General features: G+C 42.0%; 1 protein-coding gene and 1 long non-coding RNA gene across 2 annotated transcripts in view; both read left to right on the forward strand.

The window, feature by feature from the left end:
• Nucleotides 1–4,516: 4,516 nt before the first annotated feature.
• The window catches only part of obsl1b (obscurin like cytoskeletal adaptor 1b), a 36,954-nt gene continuing 19,578 nt past the window's right edge, over nt 4,517–21,892 (forward strand). The window contains exons 1-10 of the mRNA XM_076264312.1: nt 4,517–4,597; nt 11,453–12,553; nt 15,523–15,792; nt 16,590–16,850; nt 17,326–17,631; nt 17,789–18,055; nt 18,177–18,452; nt 18,676–18,951; nt 19,268–19,543; nt 19,867–20,142. Coding sequence (XP_076120427.1) covers nt 11,539–12,553; nt 15,523–15,792; nt 16,590–16,850; nt 17,326–17,631; nt 17,789–18,055; nt 18,177–18,452; nt 18,676–18,951; nt 19,268–19,543; nt 19,867–20,142 — 3,223 coding nt within the window. The 5' untranslated portion in view covers nt 4,517–4,597; nt 11,453–11,538. The remainder of the gene's footprint in view (nt 4,598–11,452; nt 12,554–15,522; nt 15,793–16,589; nt 16,851–17,325; nt 17,632–17,788; nt 18,056–18,176; nt 18,453–18,675; nt 18,952–19,267; nt 19,544–19,866; nt 20,143–21,892) is intronic.
• On the forward strand, nt 20,426–21,691 carry LOC143100817 (uncharacterized). The gene is made up of 3 exons (XR_012981946.1): nt 20,426–20,741; nt 21,021–21,302; nt 21,411–21,691. It is a non-coding gene; the product is annotated as an uncharacterized LOC143100817 (long non-coding RNA).

The following is a 21,892-nucleotide window of genomic DNA, read 5'->3' on the forward strand; positions in this document are numbered from 1 at the left end:
TGGGTTTAATGTATGGAGAACCTATGTTGTTCCAAATCTAGTCTTTTTGACAACTGCGATCTAAGGGAGTGATGTCTTTCTGACTGTACAGTAAATTCGGACCTGAATATGGAAGAATGCAACAGGTTAGAACAACCAAGCTCTTACTACAAACATGAGAGACTTATGACAGCCTTGAGAGCAGTTTCTTTTCTGCCAACCCCTTTCTCAAAAAGGCTCCTTTTTATAAAGACAGGCATACTCCCAACAAAGAAGGAAGCCATACCTGTTTTAACATGCACTGCTTGGCAGATAACTGTACTGACAAATGAGATATGATTTTGGCAAACTTCTCAAGAGCCTTAATTCTGCAGACACAATGGTTGTTTACTTCCATCCAATCAGATCAAAATATTTATGTAATTTTGACTGTGCAGGGAAAGTTAAAGATTCATTTGTTTGTCACATTCAATCTGTATGCTTATCTTACGTTTAAACTATGGTTAAAGTCTGATATTCTCCTATACAATTATATTGGCCCTGTGTTATGTTTCACTGAACCTACAACAGTAATAGTCTCTATTAAACTGACAAAATAACTGCCAATTTCATTGTTCATGACCATGAGAAATGAACGTTCGCACACTTTACAGTTGTAAAGAACGCATTCCTTGTTCCTTCCTTGAATTTCCTTCCTTGAATTTCCCCTGGGGATCAATAAAGTATCTATCTATCTATCTATCTATCTATCTATCTATCTATCTATCTATTACTTTATCTCCCATTAACATTCTGCAAAACTGCCTCTTTCAGAAAGCTATGAACAATTGGGCACATTTACCCCTACTGTATCTTAATGGTACTTTAATCAAAAGATTCACAGTGATGGAGATGATTCAGATTTTAGCCATTCAGTATTTTTTTCTGAATGACAATAACAGTCAAATCCAGTACTGAACAACCATTGTAAGGACCCTGCCCATTTGTAAACACTTGTGGTCATACAACTGTATAGTAGCCTAGTTTATCATGGACTGTCCCCACACCACACATACTGTAACATGCACTATATTAACACACACATAACATGCTACTATGAAGGCATTCAAAGGCAATTCCATCAGTGCGAAGCTAGTGGCAAATGTCTCTATGGCAGTCCTTATCTTCTCATAGATGTACAATTTTGACAAAGGTGACAATAGTGTGTGTGTGTGTGTGTGTGTGTGGTATTAGATCATTAGAGTGCACTTTTCTACACATCTTTTGATACAAATTGGACCTAAGCCAGGCCCATGCAAGTCAGGCTAAATGGAGCCATAAGTCAGGATTTCCCCTGCTTTATACAGTAAGTTCAAATCTCTTGGATGGTACAGTGCTCTGGTTGATATGTTGTGGGGCTTACCTTAACATACCTGTGCTGACTTGCTTCTTTTAGAATAAAATGATCATATTAACTATCCTAAAAAAAGAGAAAAGGGAAAAAAATCGTTCAGTGATTTTACAACATGAAAAGGTCATGAGAAGATCCTACAAGGCCTCTCCCAAGGAAGGTATGGAGAGAGAGAGTAAGAGAGATGGCTGTAAACCAAGGGTTTGGGACAGGCCCCCCTCATAGACTCTGTGAAAAGAAGAATCTGCATCATCTGGTTTGAAGCTCCACTGGCAGTCCAGTCCTGTTCGCACACGCAGACCTCACATCAAGCGTCACATCAACTCATGGCACTCTGCTCAAGGAGTTTAGCCAGAGGGGGGACAGGTTACTGTCCAGACTCCCCAGGTAGCCATTTGAAAAGCCTGACACCTTTCATTTATTTTTATTTACCTCCGGGCCCTCTGAAAACATCTCCTCCCTACAGTTTTAGTCAGTTGTTTCAAAAGAGGTGTTGTTATGGCTAATTTGGTACGAATACAACTAGGGGACATGTGTTATACCTTTGTTGGTGGCACAATGATTGATTCCAACAGTGGTGCACTATAAATTATGACAGGTTGAATTACTGGCTGTTGAAAAATTCACACAATTGAATGCCAGTACATGTAATATCTGAAACGCAATACACTCACTCAGAGCAGGCTTATACAACATAAGAATAACTAAAAGAAAATGTCATATGAACAAAATTCAGTGAAAAAAGATAACTAATCTAATGGAAAGTATTAACTTTAATGCCCCTCTGTGGATTACAGTGGAACTGCAAGCAACTGGTAAACACTAACATGTACTGCTAAGTGTGAATTTAACTAGATAGAGAATGATTATTGCGATTTATAACCTTGATTATTTTCTGAGAATAAGAATCATTAATCATCATGGTCTCCAGGGCACAAATACCTGAAATGCTCAAGACAATGCAGTACAATGGGCCATGTAGAACCTTGCAAAACTCACTCCATCAATGTGATCAATGGTGCTCCAAGACTCTACTTTAGGAGTGTGGCTTGTGGTTTTGGCATCTCTCACCATCCATTTGTCTCAGATTCCCCTGCCTTCTCTTAGAATCCAAACTCCATCGTAACAAAAACAGACAATGAATACAGACTGTACAGACACAAGCTTGGATTATCTCAAACTCTTTTCCAAATAGCGATCCTAATGCTCTTTATTGTTCTCACTAACAAATAGATTGTTGTACCACAACAGTATTTCATTTTCACAGTGGTGATATCACATGACAAGTCTGATGCCTACGTGGATCTGAAAGTGTGCAGATACGACCAGACTTGTCCAAGTGTCAATGTCTTCACAAGGAAACACTGACGCCGAGAGAGCTAAAACAAACACTGAAAGAAAAGTATAGATCCGTACCTATGGAAACTCAGGGTCATGCCAGGTTTATATCACGCTGACTAAACAAGGCATGCCAGACTCTGTCCATCATGTCGGAGGACCTGTTTGTATATGTGTTGACTCTTAAGGTATTTGAAAGGGTAAGTGAATGTGGGATATGAGAGAACCTCTTCTTGACATACCAACAAATGGTGGATATTGTTCACCTCGGTCAAAGTGATCAGGTTTCTAAGCCAAATGGCCCCCTCATACATCTGATAACAATGTCACTATTGAGACATGCATGTTCATTATTTGACAATAGATCATAAATTAGTATAACGCAGAACACTGTAATTGAAAATGTAATTTATGAATGAGGCAGCAACTATCACTCAGCACAGTGTGTTATCAGGTAATATATCATGGATCTTGGTAATACAAACCAGTATTGGGAGTAAAACAAATGTCTTTTCATGCACTGACACTGACAGCTATTTCAATGGTGTCTACACTGAAATCCTCTGCTGCAACTCCTAAGGATGAGCTAAAGTTCGGTTTTCATGCCATGTCATGTCTGAGAAAAGGTGATTGGGAAAAGTATTCATTGCCTTTGGCCTCTGCCATGTGTGAGTTTGTGTTTGGTCTGAACGTTTATCAACTCATTCTTGGCTGTTCAAGAGAAGTATTTATCACCACCTCTGCTAACCTGCCAAACGCACACACAGTGACTTAACGCCAAGACATAAAACCGACCTCACACCTGAACAACCTCTTACATGTCTTCTGCACAAAACACACTGCACATTTTCAAATACTTTGCCATAATTGCATGCAATCATATCATTCCTGTGAGCCTGATACTCTGAACATCGATAGGCTTTTTAATCAGCAACCAAAGCCAGCTGCTGGGAACACAGCCAGGAAGTGCTGCAGATACCCCTTTCTCAAGAGGGTTCAATTGTGATGCGTTAAGTAGTGATATTACCCACATTTGAACCTGTCAACAGTCCGCAGCTCCATATCCACCCATCATTCCCATAGGCCTACGAACAAGGACCGACCTTCTTATCTGGAGGATGTAAGGACACAAAGGCCTTGTGGCTCTTGGCAAGAGCTGGGGCTATCTTCTGTAAACAAATGGCCTGGGAGGCATTTGGATGGTTCTGGGGGAGGAATGCAGCCAAGCCTGGATGTTTGGAACATGTTCGGGCTGGTCAGGGGAGACAGCTTGCACAGATGGATGACTCTCGCCCTCCTGCTGCCAGTCCAGCCTGCCTTATGCCATGGCTACGAGGAACCGAAAACACTGGAGATATTATGGGGGAGGGATGACAGAATATTCATCTATTATCATTAGGGCTGCTCAATTACGGCACAAATTATAATCGAGATAGTTTGGTCAATACTGAGATCACAGATATTTTACACGATTTCTCAATTTTCAAGATTTTGGAAATACCATTAATTTTCTAAACTTTCACAAAATATAAACTGAAAAACAAATTAAAACATAGTATTTATATGGCAGTATGTATATGTAAAAATATTATACAAGTATTACCACTGTAAAGTAGCCTAGAAATCTAGACGCGCCCCTAGCGGCTGCCAGGGCTAGTCTAGCAACTCTCCGTTGACTTGTGAGCTCTAGAAATCGAAACTAAATCTGGCATTGAAATCGTTTTTAGAGTCGTTTGTTGGGCTTAACATAATGATTGATGGCAGAGTTGCAACGGTTTGGCTTGAATTCCCTGCTACTTGAAAACAAATATCCTATTGCGTCCTATTGCGTGCAGAGGGAATTTGAAAGACAACTGATTATCCCGACCCTCGGACTGAGCACTGCGAACGGTGAGTGCCCAGACCATACATTATAATGTGGGTCTGGCTCGCCAGGCTAACTGTAAAGCAAATGCGACAAAATATCACTACTGTTGTATATCTAATTGTTGTTTTCATAATTGTTGGAAGTCAGAAATGAAATTGAAATGTCATTCCGACGCACACACACACTGAAACATAAACGTAGAATGAGACAGTGGATCTTAAGCTCACTTTCAGAAGGCAGCTTCATTAAAAGCTGAAAGACAGACAGATACTGAGCTGAGTACAGTATGCATTGTGTGTGAATGTGCATTTGACCAGCAGAGGGAGAGAACGAGCTAGGTCTCATCTAGGACACAGACTGTTTTATACCTTACACACCTGCATTATGTGTGCTTGAAGAAGCAGACGCTTACTGTATCTTTCCTAGGCCTTATTTGCCTCATCAGGAAAATATGGTACTCTGCAGTGACAGCACTTTTCACACAGGTTTCTGCAGCTGAAGCAGCAATAGACCAGACTCTTTGAAGCTTTTTTTTTTTAAATAAATTAATTTCATACCGTAGCACAAATGGCCATTATGAAGAATGAATGTCCAGGACCAAAGGAACATTATATTAAAGCCCCATGGAGAGAAATTAACATTTCTGCATTCAGTCTCTGACCATTTTTAAAAATTAGGATGGGGTAAAGAGCCATGCATCGTCATAATTATTTTTCCACAAGATTGGTGGATAACTTTCTTAGTGTAATACTGTAGGGTTTACACATATTACTTAGACATAATACTTCAGACAGCCCTTCAGGTTAGGAGGGATATTATAGATAGCATAAATAACAAAGAACAAGTAGTGAACAAGTTGTATTTTTGAAAGTTTTCTTCCTTAGAGCTTCACATTAAAGATCAATTGCTCTTTGACAGTGGAGAAATGATCTGAATGTAGTTTTGCCCTTAGTAAAATGAACTAAAACCTTACACCCTGAAAACTGTTCATATATTCTAAACCAGAGTCCCTACTCTGGACTCATGATCAGTGACTTTTGGAACCCTCTAGATATGATGGCTGACAATGGGTCTCTTTTGAGATTCATTTTACTGCCACCACAGCCACATTATCCAAGGTGCAGTGTTGAGATTATGGCTGCATTTTGCGTACACTCACAGGTAAAAAAATCTGGGCGACCGTACACAAGAAAACAATGTATGCCCCGCGCGCTAATGTCTTCTTTAGCGGCTTGAAGAATGTCAAAGTTTCAAAAAGAGCACTGCTAATCCCGTCAGGTTTTACAAAGCAGCTGGTGCAAACCTCTTCACTGCCAGAACGCCAGTTTCGGAGTTTGCTGTCGAGCTCTGATTACTACCAACGGCTGAAATAAGAGTAGGCAGTGTGAGACTGAGCCGCTAAACAGCTGAGGGTCAATGCGCTCTCCCTCCCTCTCTCTCTCTCTTTCTCTCCGCAGGCTGTGTCTCACACATTCATAAACGTTGCCACACGTGCGTGGCGCAGTTCACCCCACTGTCCCGTGGCTCCACCACAGCCATCTTGTGATTAACCCAGAATGGGAGAGGGCTGGTAAGGGATATTGGTTTTGGCAAATCTGACACTGGCATTTAAAACAACTCATCTTGCTTTCAAGGTATAATAGACTCTATATATAATTACAACAGCTGTGTCCACAATAAAATTGGGCATTTGCTTGGATGAGAATAAAACATTTTAATGACTCGAATCGTTAAAATCAAGTGTTCTGTAAGGGTCAGCCATACACAGTATGTGTCACTCGTAACACAACACCACTGTAACTGCTGGTGGGTAACATGGATATACACTTGTGTTTATTTTCTTGAGGCAACGGTCTTGACGACAATCAAAACATGGAGGATGTTTAGGTGAGCGCCACACTGCAAGTCTTGAGGAGGCCAGAGGGCTGCTGCCCTTCTCCTTAGGTTTTATAGCGAGGGGCTCAAGTATGTCAAGCAATCTACCCTGCACAAGCCATCCAGTCTAACTTTAGCCGCAGTGAGCAAGTGAATGGAAGGGCCTGACTTATCTTCACTGCTGTCATCGAGGCTGCCGGTATTTTTAGGGGACAGCAGCAGCTGCAAAAGCATTTAACGGTCTTCCATGAACAATGACACTCGGGGTGTCTCAGGACTGAACGCCACAGAGATTGTGGGACCGTTGGTCGAGAAGCCTACGCAAAGGGGGCTGACGGGCCAAACGAGGAACGCTTTGCCAGACCCAGGAAGCGAACGAGACACGGGCAAAGTGGGGCCTGACAAGATGGACATACAAAGTACCGGACACTGATAAGGAGGAGCCTCTTCTTTGCACAAGCACATTCACTGCCAAAGGAAAAAAAGGGGATTATAAATTGGTGGCCAAGGCAATATCATACGGAGGAGAGACTCAACTCAAGCCTGGGAATAAGAGAGGTGGTGTGTGTGTGGCTGTAGGTGAGGACGAGTGGCTCTGGGATGTGTGTTGACAGTCAGCCCTGAGGACTGAGGAGGTAGGTGGTGTGGGGAGTCCAGGGTGCAGCTTCACTGGGGGCAAAGGCCATTCTAATTAAATCAGAAAAGCAAATGTGAGGTTAATCTCTGCTGAAACCCTGTAGGGGATTGTGAAACCGCTGTGTGTGTGTGTGTGTGTGTGTGTGTGTGTGTGTGTGTGCGCCCCAAACCTCAAGTAATAGGCAAGGTGGTACTTCAAGAGAATTCTGTCAAGTGTTAGCTTTGTATACTGTATTTCCTGTACTTCATTATCCATTTGTCTTTGACTAGAACTTTGTCTACTCAAGCTTGCCAGTTTTGTTATCTCTATGGGAGACTGATTAAAAGCAGTTAATTAATAAGTAGACATTTTCTGCTTTCATAATTTAATAGTAGTAATAGTAATTTTTTCAGCATATTTGCATGTTTTGCCATGTAGAGTGCAACTTTTCTGAAGCTGGTGTATGAGTCTGGGAATGTATACATCCAGACACATCATGCAATTTTGGAGTAGTAAGAGATGAGGTTTAAGATGGACACGATAAATTACTAGTGGGAGACTAGTTTGTCCATCTCTAGAACACTTGGGTTTGGGATCATCTTCCTGAAGAAGACGGCTGTATGTCAGCAACTCAGAGCGCTCGCAGCTCTCTCCAAAACTGGATAAACAGCCCCGGGTCATCAGCGTCTCCTTCTGGCAGGTACCCCTCAGTGTGGTCAAACCTGAGAAGGCGACCGCTAAAAAATCAGATGACAAGACATCAAGCTAGACCCGAGCTATTTTACACGCAAACAACTGCGTCATGTTATTTAAACAGAAAGTCACCACGGATCAGCACTGTCATTTTTCCGCAGCCTTATTGCAAATGACAAACAAATCTAATTTTGACAATGACATTTACTGTCTAAATTCTTGAACGAGTCTGCCAAAAGGGGTGTGATGGAGGCTCAGCATATTTTGACTGCGAGGTCCCCTGGGTGTAAGCACTGTAAGTGAGGCCTGTGTTTGTATGTGCACGCGTGTTCCAGGGTGTGCTTTGTGATACCTGACACATGCTCCCTCGCAGGTCTTTATTTAGGACGGACTATATTAAGCACTTTCCCATTGAAATACAGCACCAGCTGTGCTGGATATGTGTTGTGCGGGGCTGTTGCAACAGCACCAGAGGCCGGTCAGTCAGTCTTCAGTCTGCTTGGCCTGGGGGCTCCTCTCTCAAGCATCTTAGAAAGTTCTGGGGAGCACATACTTTGTTGAAATGTAATCACCAGCACTTGGAAGTACCCACAGTTATAGGTTCTGTCTGCTAGTTAGCGTCGTACAATGATATACAAATCACCTAGGCTCACCCATCATGCCAGGACACCCTCCATGAGATATCCTGTGGAGATATCATTTTTCCAATAAAGTTTATGGCATGCTATTTGGTTAGGCTATTCTGAATGTTTGAACACCTGCTGGACAAGAGCAATAAAAGGCAGATGCACATATAGTATTTCTTTGCAGAAATGATACTGTATAATTATGCTTCCTCCTGGACATGGTGCAACGTGTACAGGTCAAATAAGCAAATCATTTGGATGCAGGTTGTGGATAGTGATAAAAGATTTTCTTTCTTACCATCAGAGCATAGAGAATGAATACTTATGTATTCAGTAACAGTAAGATGTCAAATCTACACATTACACACACCAAGTGTAAGTTATGTTATCTTTTTTTCACAGTTCATAACATTTTACAGTTCATAAAACTAATTTTGATTTATCAAAAAATTTACACCTATTTGTAATTTCTAACTAACCAATGTAATACGTTACCAATTTGGGTTCCATGCAATGCAGAGTACTAAGTCTTCAGTCTTGCTGCTCCTCACTGGTGACTTGTTTTAGTCCCCCTAGCTCTAACTACTACTACTACTACTGTTACTACTACTAGTAGTAGCATTTTATTTGTTCCCAATTGGGCAATTTGTTTTGCAGCAACAACACACACACACACACACACACACACACACTTGCAACATGCAGTTTTGTACAATAAGTACATGGTACAAATAGTTAAAAAATATTCCTGAGATTAATTAAGATACAATGTGGATAGAGATACCTATGCTCCCTTGCCTGTTATTGCCTACTGTGTTGGGGTAGAGGGAAAACCAGTTAAGTGCTTGCCTCTTATTGATCTGATAGGACCTTTGTGATCAGTATTGATGATGTTCTCTCAAATGTTTACCACTAACTTCTGTGAAGTTCCCCAGGGTTTGATTTTAGGTCCCCTTCTGTTCTCACTTTATTTATTACCCCTTGGACAGATATTCAGGAAGCATGGGGTTTCCTATACCGATGATACCCTGATTAAGAGATACATTCCACATGACTTACTCTTAGAAGCTTAGAATCTTTTTTCACTACATAAATGATAAATGGTAAATGGACTGCATTTTATATAGCGCTTTTTCGACTCCTACGAGCACCCAAAGCGCTTTACATGGCCATGCCTCACATTCACCCATTCACACACACACTCATACACCGATGGTGGAGGCTTCCATGCAAGGCGCCAACCTGCTCATCAGGAGCACTGGGGTTAAGTGTCTTGCTCAAGGACACTTCGACAGGGTCAGGAGGAGTTGGGCTAAAACCAGCAACCTTCCAGTTGCTGGACCACTCCTCTACCTCCTGAGCCACTGCCGCCCACTGCCAAGTATGTTAAAGCAACACTAAAGCACTTTTCCTCTGTCGCACGCACGCTATTTGTTTATCCAACACCGGCTTTGCAAATAACAATGTCCACAGACACGGTAGAGTATGTTGCATGATTTTATGAAAGTATGATTGCGACATCAGAAGCAAGTCAAATTTGTAGTTTCTTATGTCTCATTCCATCAAACTACAGATCCGCTACCCGATCTGGCAAACTTACATAGTGCGGTTAAAGTCGATAGAAGGCTGTGAAGCCAATGCAGAAGTGCCGTTCACACTGTTACGAGTTGATGAACCACTGAAACAATTTTGAAAACATTATTTTAAGGTACAAAAAACTCTTTGGTGTTGCTTTAAGTTATGGATGTGTAAAAGCGTCCTGTATCTTGGAGAAAATGACAGAAGTTATTGTCTTTGGCCAGTCTGTTAATCAAAAGATGTTCCTTGACTCATAATTAATATATATCAGACAAATATGCAGTCAAATGCTTCAAAATTGTGCAATTTAATAAATTTTATATCCCTAAAAGGTTGTGAGAAGATGGTCCACGCTCTTAAATGTTTTGGACCGGACTATTTTCATGCAACCTTTCCTGGCATTAGACTGGCAACAGTTCAAGTAATCCAACATATGGCAGCTAGACTTTTAAGAAAAGGGCCAATACATGAGTTTGATCACATCACCCTTGTTTCATACACTACACTGGGTCCCATTGATTAGAACTGATTTCAAGATTAGAACTGAATTTAAGATTTTATTGTTTGTTTCTAAGGCTGTGAATGGCCAAGCTCAAACCTATATTTCAACTCTATTGACACCTTATGCACGACCGAGCCCTAAGATTCTTCAATCAGCTTTCACTGATTTTACCTGATCTATTTTTAAATCTAAGGGTGATCAAGCTTTTCTTGTTGTTGGTTTGAAAGCATGGAATAATCTTCCATTCAATATCAGACCTGCTGCCTGCATTTTAAACCTACTAAAAATATACAATATAAGAAGATGTAAGAATTATATTTCTTACATTTTAAGTTTAATTTGGCGTCCTGCTCCCTTCACTGGATTGCATGCCTTCTGAGGTTTTACTTTTCTTTGTGCTTTTAGTTCAGTCTGAGGTCCTATGGTTTTTGTCAGTTTCTTGGTGTTTTAAGCCTCCAACGTTGTCTTCAAGGCAGGGTTACCTGGAAGGCGCTAGGGTTAGGCATGGGTTAAGGTTAGGGTTAGGATTAGGTGCCTTTAAGTCAACAGTGGTAGCGCTGCCTGGAAGACGACAATGGGGGCTTAAAACACCATCAAGCTTTTTGTCAAGTCTATTTTTATTTCAACTTATTGGTACTTTTTAGTACTTCCTTTTTGTTATGGTTATATTGCACTTTGCGCTTGGTCTTTCATTGTATTTCTTTATTTTTACCCTTCTTTACCACATCACACACAGTTCTTCTGTTTTTTTGTTTATTTATGTTTTATTATTTGTACTTTTAATTCTTATTTGTTTAGAAAGTTTCTTATTTTATTTTCCTTTCATTCAAGTCTAAATTAATTCTCAATCTATCTGTCTTGACTGTACAGCACCTTGGTACAACTCCAGTTGTATTTAGAAGTTGATTTGGCTTGGTTTAATTTAGCTTCTATCTTTTATGTGCTTCCTGGGTAAATAATAATTAGAGATCATTTTCCTCTCTTTCAGATATCTATTCAACCCACAGGTAGACGGCTGAGCAAGATTGTGCGACAGAGAGCTGCATGCCAGTGGGGGTGAGCTAAGGAGCAGAGATGGATGTGTTCGGAGGTGCGCCCCGCTTTCTGGCCTACCCTCGCCCTGTGGTGGTGCAAACAGGCACAGACGGTGTCCTGAAGTGCCAGATTGGTGGGGACCCTCGGCCAGCGGTCATATGGGAGAGAAACAATGAGCAGATCCACCCGGAGGGACGTTACCGTGTGTTTGAGGACGGCAATGTGTACAACCTCATTATTACTGGAGTAAACTCAGAGGACAGTGGGCAGTACATATGCAAGGCCAAGAACTGCATTGGGGAAACGTATGCAGCGGCGACTCTGAAAGTGGAGGGAGAGGCTCAGGAGTTGGAACTGAGGGAAGAGAACAAGCCTCGTTTCCTCATCAAGCCACTTTCCACACGTGTCGCCAGAGGTGAGGACGCAGTGTTTTCTTGCAAGCTGTGGGGCAACCCCCGTCCTGAGGTCGTCTGGGAGAAAGACGGCAGGAAGCTGAACGAGATCTTCGAGAGCACCCATTTCAGCGTAGGGTACCAGGAAGGGGGATGGTTTCAGCTTAAGATCTTTAAAACCCGGGCGCCTGACGGAGGTGTGTACACGTGCAAGGCCAGGAATGAGTTTGGGGAGGGTCTGGCCGGAGCTGTGCTGCTGGTGGACGCTGGCCCGGGCCACGACGATGATGGAAACAGAAATGGTTACACAAACGGACACTGGAAGAGCCATCAGGGAAAACAGAGGAGTGGGAGGCAGGTCACATCACGTCTAAAGGACGACCCTCTGCCAAACTCGACCAAAGTAAAAATGTTTGCAGTGACTGAGGGAAAACATGCTAAGTTTCGTTGTTATGTGACAGGGAAACCTAAACCTGAAATAATATGGAGAAAAGATGGCAGACTTATCTTGTCTGGACGTCGCTATCTATTATACGAAGACAGAGAGGGCTACTTCACTCTGAAAGTACTTTACTGTAAACAACAAGACAATGGAGTATATGTGTGTGCTGCATCAAACTCTGCAGGACAAACTCTTAGCGCTGTACATCTATCTGTGAAAGGTAAGGACATTACAATATATTTGTCCATTTTTTAATAGGTTCTTAATAATGAGCTGGACTTAGATGTAATATCAATGCTCGGTACTAGGCTATAGCCAGTTTAAAATGTTGATAATGAAATTCTATAGAATAGCATAATATCGAATATCTACAGCAAATTTATGCTGTAATAACATTTGTATTAAAAATGTATTGTAGGTTTCTTTGCAAATATGTTTTGAGGGGCAGCCGTGGCCTACTGGTTAGCGCTTCGGACTTGTTACCGGAGGGTTGCCGGTGTTGTGTGCCTTCTGGTTTTCCCCACCTACTGGTTTCCTTGCGCGTGCTCGCGTTGCTCACCACAGCTGCAGGAGTTGTCAAACATTCGCAAACAAGTTGTTTTCGGCGGATTTGAAGTCGCATTTCATATCTATCCCATGGTCATTACACTACAATCACTCGTACAAAATACATGTAAAATAAAGGCTATAATTTTGCACTTTATAGCATTAAAATGGATTCGAACCTGCAATAAATACGCACACCTATGATCCAGACCGACCTATTCAGCGCATTATCTCTTTGAGCCACTCCAATTCGCTGAAAACCGTCATCAATCACCTATTAATTAACCACACAAGCAACATTTTGTCTTGCATTAGGTGACACAAATGGTAGCCTATTGCCTTTATCTTATAACTCCTTGTCTGAGCGACTATCAGGCCTATGGTTTTGAAAAGTCATATGTTCCCCGACAGACATTCGTAAGAATGTTTATTGACTTGAAAAATACGCTAATTTTTGCAAACTCCCTTCATTCAATCAACCCTTGAAGACATCGCGGTCTGGTGCGCTAAAATGTAGATCGTTTCTTCTGTCGTAACATTTAATTTCTAAGAATGTAGGTCTAGACTACTACTACTACTACTAGACCTACAATAACGCCATCACCAAACACATATTTTATTTTTATTTGATCAACCACAAAGAGTAGCATACTGTGCACAGTGCACTGACGGCCGTAGCAGCCTATAACCAGTTGTTTTAGATGAAGGGCAACCACTTGTTTCAGATAGCCTGGACAACATGTTACCTGGGTGTTGCCTACGTTATTAATTGATGGTAGCCTACAATAGTTAATTGTATCGCGCAACAGCCAGGTATTAGTTGGCTCAAGGAGTAGGGAATAAGGCTGGAGAGAGTCGTGCATGTATTGCTTTTGCGGTATCGAATCCAGTTTAATGCTAGTTTTCAAAACATATATATTTTTTACGTCTTTTGTCCGAGTGGCTGTAATGTAGCCGAGCGCTCATGGCGTATATGAAAAGCGACTTCAAACCGCCTAAAAACAACTTGTTTGTAAATGTCTGACAACTGCTGCAGCGCATGCACGCGCAAGGAAACCAGTAGGTGGAGAAACCAGAAGGCACACAACACCGGTTCGAACCCCGACCAGTAGGCACAGCTGAAGTGCCCTTGAGCAAGGCACCTAACTCCTCACTGCTCCCCGAGCGCCGCTGTTGATGCAGGCAGCTCACTGCGCTGGGATTAGTGTGTGCTTCACCTCACTGTGTGTTCACTGTGTGCTGTGTGTGTTTCTCTAATTCACGGATTGGGATAAACGCAGAGACCAAATTTCCCTCATGGGATCAAAAGAGTATATACTATATACTTATATTATTTAAGACAACGATTCTATGATGCCGTGTGTAATTCTGTGCATATGATGTAAATATTATACATTTTCCTGTGCATTTAATATATATTCACAAACACTCAAATGCAGAATATTCACAAACTTTTCACCACTCCTTTACAATTACATCAATATCATAGGTACTTAATAGAGAGCCTTTATGTGGCCTTTTTCTTCCTTTAATGCCTGCGGCAACTTTAAAGGGACTGTTCAAGCCCTCCCATAATCCCATCAAGATCCAGAAAATGCATGGCCTCTGTGATTTGCCAATTATTCAGAGCATGGTGTGCCAAACATGCCAATTAGTAATCTACAGTGGTCTTAATGAGATGACCTAATTGTGTAAAGTGCACCCGGGGAGTTTTAAAATGACTTGAACAGGCAAGGCTCATTGACATGAAGTGGATTCCACCCACTCCTATGTCTGCAAAGTCACTTAGGTTCTGAAAGGTCTAGGGGCCACGCATGTGATAGAAATCTCTGGAGGTGGGATCACATTTCTCACATGGTCCGCAGAACAGTCAAAGCTGAACACTTGCATGCAACCATGCATCAAAGCTAGGGAGCACCCAAAATATGTAACTTCTATGGGATCTGAGTTAATATAATTGCATTTCATGCACATAAATAACAATCCCAAACATGGTTCAGTTGTTTCTGATTCTATTGCGTCTTTAGGGACTACAGAATCAGTGTGTATATAAAGTAGATTACATGGTTGTTCGATAGCCACGGCTTTCCCACATATGAGCTGAAGAAATAGCTACACAGTCAGCTAAATACATAGTGGCTACTATGTGCAGTTGAGATTCTTTGGTTTACAACTGTCTGGTACTGTCTGATGGTATCAGTTACAAACAGTTTATTTTCAATCCAACACCTCACCGTGTTAATGATCTTTCCATGACTTACTTAAATGATGCCACTTGTCTCTTGATTCTATCTATCGTGTTTGCTTCACTGGTATTTACTGCCGTATGAGCTGAATTTCAGCTATGCAAATTGGAGCAATTACTGGCTGGCAAGGAAGTCATGAACATGGTTTAAATATTTCACTTTATCTTTCTTATTTAATATAGATAGAATGCAATAAAGCTACATTTATACTAATCTTCATGTAGGCCTACAGCTGAATAAAATCATGTAGCCTATTCACAAGTAGCTTTCTAATACTATTAGTTCAATCTATCAGAGCTATCTGAGACCTTTCCTAACATGTGGCCATCAGTGATATAATGCCTCATTGCGTAGAAATAGCCTTGTGAATCTATCTCCTTTTCATCAACATTGCTAGAGCCACCTGTGAGGTTCAAGCAGCCGCTCTGTGATCTGCAAGTCTGGGAGCGAGACCTGGCCATTCTCGAGTGTGAGGTGCCAGAGGACTCTGTTCCTATCACATGGTACCTGGAGGACAGAAGGCTACAGCCAGGAGCCAAATATGGGATGGAGGAGTGGGGGACCAAGCGCAGGCTCACAATCCGTGACATCGGGGTCGACGACGACGGCATCTATCTCTGTGAAATGCCAGACGGTGGGAGAAGCATTGCTGAAGTAGCTGTCAAAGGTAAATGATTTTTCTGGTTCTGGCTCTGGTTTGTTTGTCCTGACATAACCTTTCAGATTCTCTTCATTTTCTTTATTTCTACAGGGTGGATTTAATCTCTAGTGTTAACTGAGTTATCCTTTTCTTGTTCCTGAAAAAGAGTAGCCCTGTTGGCTTTCAGTTTTGATCATGTTTCCACCTGCAGTCAATCTTAGTCTATAACTAAGTTAATGAGTAAATCAAGTGGTCAAATGCAACAAATCTAATAGGACAAACACTTCTTCAGCTTTGCCAAATTATTCTGCACTCACTGGCTTGAGACCCAATGACTCAAATAAATTATCTTCTAAAATGGTCTGCGCCAGTAGCTAACTGGCAAATAGCTATAGGCTAAACCTGTTTGCTACGTAACTCAGAGATCACACAACATTATTAGATCGTTTCAACACATGTATGTTAAAGCTCTCACATTCTTGTAGACATACCCTTAACAAATGTAAATACATAACAGTATGTTATGTATGTGTGTGTTCTTGCATAGATTACCGAACAATTTGCTCAAGTGAATCGTCCAAGGTAGGTTAAGTTAGCTAGCAACCAGCAATGAGCTATATTACTGTCAGATACAAGCAATGCCTTCTCTTTCTGTTGTATCTTCGCAATTAACATTTACGTTAACCAACTGTCTGACTGTGTGGCAAAAGTATTTGTGTTGTTGCTGGAGAAGTATTCAAAGTTTAATTTTTCCCATTTTTTTGTGTATTTTTGTCTCCATTTTGTGGATTCTTTCTAATAATTTATCTCTTTGGTCCTGCAAGGTACAATTGTCAGAAAACTTCCCAGAAAAGTGGATGTTCTAGAGGGAGAAAATGCCGCTTTCTGTGTGGAGGTGGAGGAGGAAGAGATGGACATCCACTGGTATAAGGACGGGGTAGAGCTGAGGGAAACTCATCAAACCATTCTGAAGTCTTTCGGCAGAACTCATATTTTGGTATTTGTCAATACCACACCACAAGATTCTGGTCTAGTGATATTTTACGTGGGCAGATCAAAGACTTCATCTCAGCTACGGGTGAAAGGTTTGTTCTCAAAGATTTTTTAATCTTGTGGTCCTCTATGTTGATACTGCCAGGCTTTAGTACTCAGATGCTAGAATCTATCAATCTAGATGACTTAAAGTGTAAGTTCAGTGTAAATTGACCCTAGTCCTGTTGTTCAAGTTCATCACATGCAGCCCATAGGAAAAAGAATGAGACAATTTGGGACAACGTAGCCAAGCAGCTCAAAGCAGACCCATGGGGCAATGAGGAGCTACTTTCAGTTTCAGTTTTAATGCCCCAATGGGTCTGCTTTAAGCTGCCTATCCATAACTTGGCCTACGTTGTCCCAAATTGTCTTATTCTTTTTCCAATGGGCTCCATGTGGTGAGCTTATACAACAGGGCTATGGGTCAATTTACACTGAACTTACACTTTAATTGTTACGAGATCTGTTTGTAAAATGTGCCTAATACTGATAAAACCTCACTTCTGTTTCTCTGTCCCCATTTTTTAGCGGTAAGGCACTGCCCCCCTAGTTGTCCAGTGGGGGTACAGATAAACACAGAGCGTGCGAACGCAGCACTCCTCTCCTGGGTTCCCGCCCCCGACTCTCGGAAGAACCCCCCCTCGGGATACGTTCTGGAGAGACAGGAGGTAGGCTCCCAGGAGTGGCTACAGTGTCTAACCACTGACTCAGCCACTTCAGTGGAGATCCTGGGCGATAGCGTGCCATGCGAGGCAGACTACCGATTCCGCATTTGCAGCGTCAACAAGTATGGGAGGAGTGGCAACGTTGAGTTCCCTCGCGCTGTTCATCTGGGTAATTCACATGTCAACGTGGTCCAAAAATAGACACAGTAAATCACGTGATGTAAAACATGACTGCAAGCCCAACCAAGCAAACAGACAAACAAATAAATCAAATGTGTGGGGAAAAAGCTGAAAATAAGATTCTCATACATGCCTGTTTCTTTCAGTTCCCGTGGCAAGAATACAAGCACCACTTCAGGACGCTCTAGTTCCAGAGGGCCAGGATGCCTGCTTCACTATTGAGCTGTCTGCCTCTGTCATTGGCACATGGTTCTTAAATGGTACCCAACTGCAGGAGGATGATCGATTCTCCATGCGGCGCACACGTACCCATCAGACCCTGCGGATACGTGGGGTACGAGACACGGATAATGGCGCTGAAATCACATTCATTGCCTATGGAATTAGAGATTCAGCTGCGCTCTATATCCAAGGTAATCATATACATTTACTCAAAAATAAAGTTTCACGAAATGCGAGTCAACATAAACAAGCGTTGTATTCCAAGTGAGCTTGCCACTTATCATAATTCATTCTTATTTGTGCATGCTCCAGCTCCACTTGTAAAATTTACAACCCTGTCAGAGATGGACAGAAACAAGTTTGTTGAAGTAGGAAACCCAATAGTGCTCTATTGCGAGTTGTCCGACCCTGAGGCCCCAGTCCACTGGTACAAGAATGGTGTCGAATTGCATTCAGGCGAGGGTCTCGCCATCCAATCAGAAGGAACCATGAGGAGGATTGTCATCCAGTCAGCAGAGTTCTCTCACTCAGGGGTGTACAGCTGTGATGCCATCGATGATGTCATAAGATTTAATGTGGAAGTAGAGGGTGAGTGATGGTATTTTTTGTCTCCTAACATAAACTACTAACATCCTCATGCATTGTTGAGCCCTCAAACCATGATCTCAGTTGTGTACAAAATAAATCACTTCCTGAGAAGTAAATGTATAGTATATTAGTGAACAGAGTGAAGAGATTATACACTTATATATATATATATTCTTACGCTCATATATATTTTACTCATATCCATCAATGAAAACACCTGTAGCCCCACCTGCAAGGTTCTCACTGCTTCCTGATTCTGAGAGAAGCAAGTCCATTGAAGTTGGACGACCCATTGTGCTACAGTGTGAGCTCTCAGACCCCACTGCCCAGGTCTACTGGTACAAAGATGGAACAAAGCTCCAACAGCAAAGTGGTCTAAGCATCCAGACAGATGGCAATAAGAGAACACTTGTTGTCCAGTCGGCTGAGTTTTGCCATTCTGGGATATACAGCTGCAAGGCAAAAGGCGATGCTGTCCAGTTCAATGTGGATGTCAAAGGTGACTCTTTTATGTTGGCCCTTAGAATTAACTTAAATATATCTAGCAAAACAACTAACAGCAGTGGTCTGGAATGCTGGCAGCAGGGATCCCCTGCAATTGCAGGGAATCTGAAAATGCCATAATCTTGGTCTAACATAAAGGAAGTCAATGCAGTGGTATAATTGTTCATTGTAATAGATTTATTTTTTATTTGATGTTTTTTGTGCAAATTTTGCACAAATTAACATTGCCAACTACCATTTTGCAATTAGATTATCACTGTAAAAAATTACTGTAAGTTAAACCATCTTAATACACTTTAAAATATCTGTAGCTCCTCCAGTGAGGTTCTCAGCTATCCCTGAGGCTGAGAGAAGAAAGAGCATTGAGGCAGGCTGCTCCTTCATGCTGCAGTGTGAGCTATCCGACCCCACTGGCAACGTCCTTTGGCATAAGGATGGAACGCAGCTCAGTGTAAAATCTGGACTAGCATTCCAATCTAAGGACAGCTTAAGGACATTGCATATCGAGTCCACCGAACTGTCTGACTCTGGCATGTACAGTTGTGCAACCAAGGATGATGCCATCGAATTTCATGTGGAAATCAGAGGTGATACTCTCATCTTTGTTGTTTGCTGTAATATGGATTAACGTTGTGTCATCTCACTAACACCGCTAATGACTACTGCTTTGTATGTGTCAGATTTGTTTGAATGTACTCTTGTTCTATTATTTTTTATCAGTGTCTCAGTCTCCGTGTACTTTATATGCTTTAATTTGCTATTGTTGCTACAGGTGGCTACAGTCACAGTTCATTTGAATTTTGGTTTAGTTTTCTCTCTTTCAGAATCAGTGTGTCATGTCTCAGACCAGTGTATCTAAATCCTTATGCTTTGACTCTTATTGGTTCTGTCATGGATCACCACCCCATAGCTAAGCCACTGAGGTTCGCTGCTGTGTCTGAAGACGAGAAGAGCAAATGCGTTGAAGCAGGCTGCCCTTTTCAACTGCAATGCGAACTGTCAGAACCCTCTGGTACAGTCTGTTGGTATAAGGACGGCAAAGAGCTTCTTCCCGAGATGGGACTGGATGCTCAGGCGGATGGCACCATGAGAAGGCTGGCAGTACTGTCGGCAGAGATGTGCCATGCTGGAAAGTACAGCTGTAAGACATCGGACGACTCTGTCCACTTCACTGTGGAGATCAAAGGTGATTTGTGGCTTTTTAAGACACTTGTTCATACAAGTAACCTCTGTGCACTTTGGCAAACCAGACGCGACTAACCTGTGGCAGCTTTTTGTGTCGTCTTTTGTCTCTAGTGCTGTTGTTGATGATTATGGCTCTTATGTCTGCATCTCAACGTGTGGGCACTTAAAACGTAAAATTGTTACCTGTTTTGCACTACTTGATTTAACTTGCTTTTCGGGCAAATGGTCTGAGATGTCACAGAAAAGTCAGTCTGGGTAATCTGTAAATGGACTTAGAAGTATAACCCAACTGTTATATTCCAATATTATGCCAAGAATTATCCTCAGCTCAACCAGTGAAGCTCTCAGCCTTGCCGAAGGCTGTAAAATGTGAATTTCCTGATGAAGGCCTCTCAGCTGGTATAGACTGTGAGATCTCAGACCCTATTGCCATGGTGTGCTGGCACAAGGACGAAGTAGAGCTCATCTCAAAAACGGAACCTCAAATCAAACCGGAGGGTACAAGAACCATGGTTGTCCACTCGAGACAACCCACTGGCTTGGGAAAGTACGACTATGTGAAAGAGGATGGTGTCATCCAGTTAGATGTACAAGATCAAGGTGATTTTTGATATCTTTGCTTGAAATCATTTTTATATAGACTAACCATGTGTGTGCTCTGTAGCTTTTTTGACTATGAGTCCAACAATGTGTGAGCTGCCTGTAGCTTTGGGACTCTACACAAGTAGTTAGTGGAGCTACTTTTCTGTAGTACAGTATATGCATATGGTTGTTCTGTTTATGGCTGGATATGTCTCTTTTTTCAGTTTTGCTTATAAATCGACCGTATCAGTAATTATTTTTTTGCCCCTTGACTGCTGAATGAATGATCACCTGTAGCACCGCCTGTGAAATTTGAAGTGGCTCCCGAAGTTGAGAAGATTGAGAGCATTGACCCTGGTGTAACCACTGTGCTTCCATGGGAGAACTCTGAATCCACAGCTCAGGTCTGTTGGAACAGAGTTGGAACTGAGCTGCTGCATGAAGCTGGAACTATGATTCAGCCCGAAAATGCCGTGAGAAAAGTGACAAACCTTCACATGGCTGAGCTATCCCAGACAGGGATATGCAACAGTGTCACGGCAAACGATGCCTTCCAAATTAATGTGGACATCAAAGGTGGTGTGTGTCACTACTGTACAGTACACATTCAATTCAGAATACAGGAGCATTACCCTAGTTGAGGTGAATCGTCAGCTTATTGTTTTCTCTGTGGCTTTGTCCAAACAGCAGAGCCTACTCACTCTGATCTGCTCAGTGAGATATCTGATGACTCTATCCCGTGCACTGTGGAAAGGAAAGGTGATCAAACGCTACTTCAACCTAAGCACACTTAACCCCATGTCTTTCTGCTACTAACCTCCAAAGGTGTTTGTGCTACTCTGGTCTTCCCTGAAGATGCTGACCCTCATATGCCATAAATGCATCTTGGTTATTCCCATCCCTGAGAAAGAAAGCCCAAAAGACTAATCTATCGCTAAGTTGTCTTGTGATCCAACATCGGTTGGTCTGTAGAATCCTGAAGTCTTCCAAACTAACCCTCATGTCCAGTCTGCAAACACGTAAATCTTCATTCTTAACTGGCTCTCAACCATGAATTCATCCGAGCTTGTAGGCAATGTAGGACCTTGCTTGAGGCATACCTTCTTGCTCCCATGCTATCTGAGCACCATTCCTCCGCATCACAACTACTATAATTCTAGATTTCTTAG

This window comes from Alosa pseudoharengus, unplaced genomic scaffold (assembly GCF_046254945.1).
Source record: "Alosa pseudoharengus isolate Yale_2024_CS ecotype anadromous, Long Island Sound unplaced genomic scaffold, YU_APseudo_1.1 YU_APseudo_1.1_scf_3, whole genome shotgun sequence".
Lineage (NCBI taxonomy): Eukaryota > Metazoa > Chordata > Actinopteri > Clupeiformes > Clupeidae > Alosa > Alosa pseudoharengus.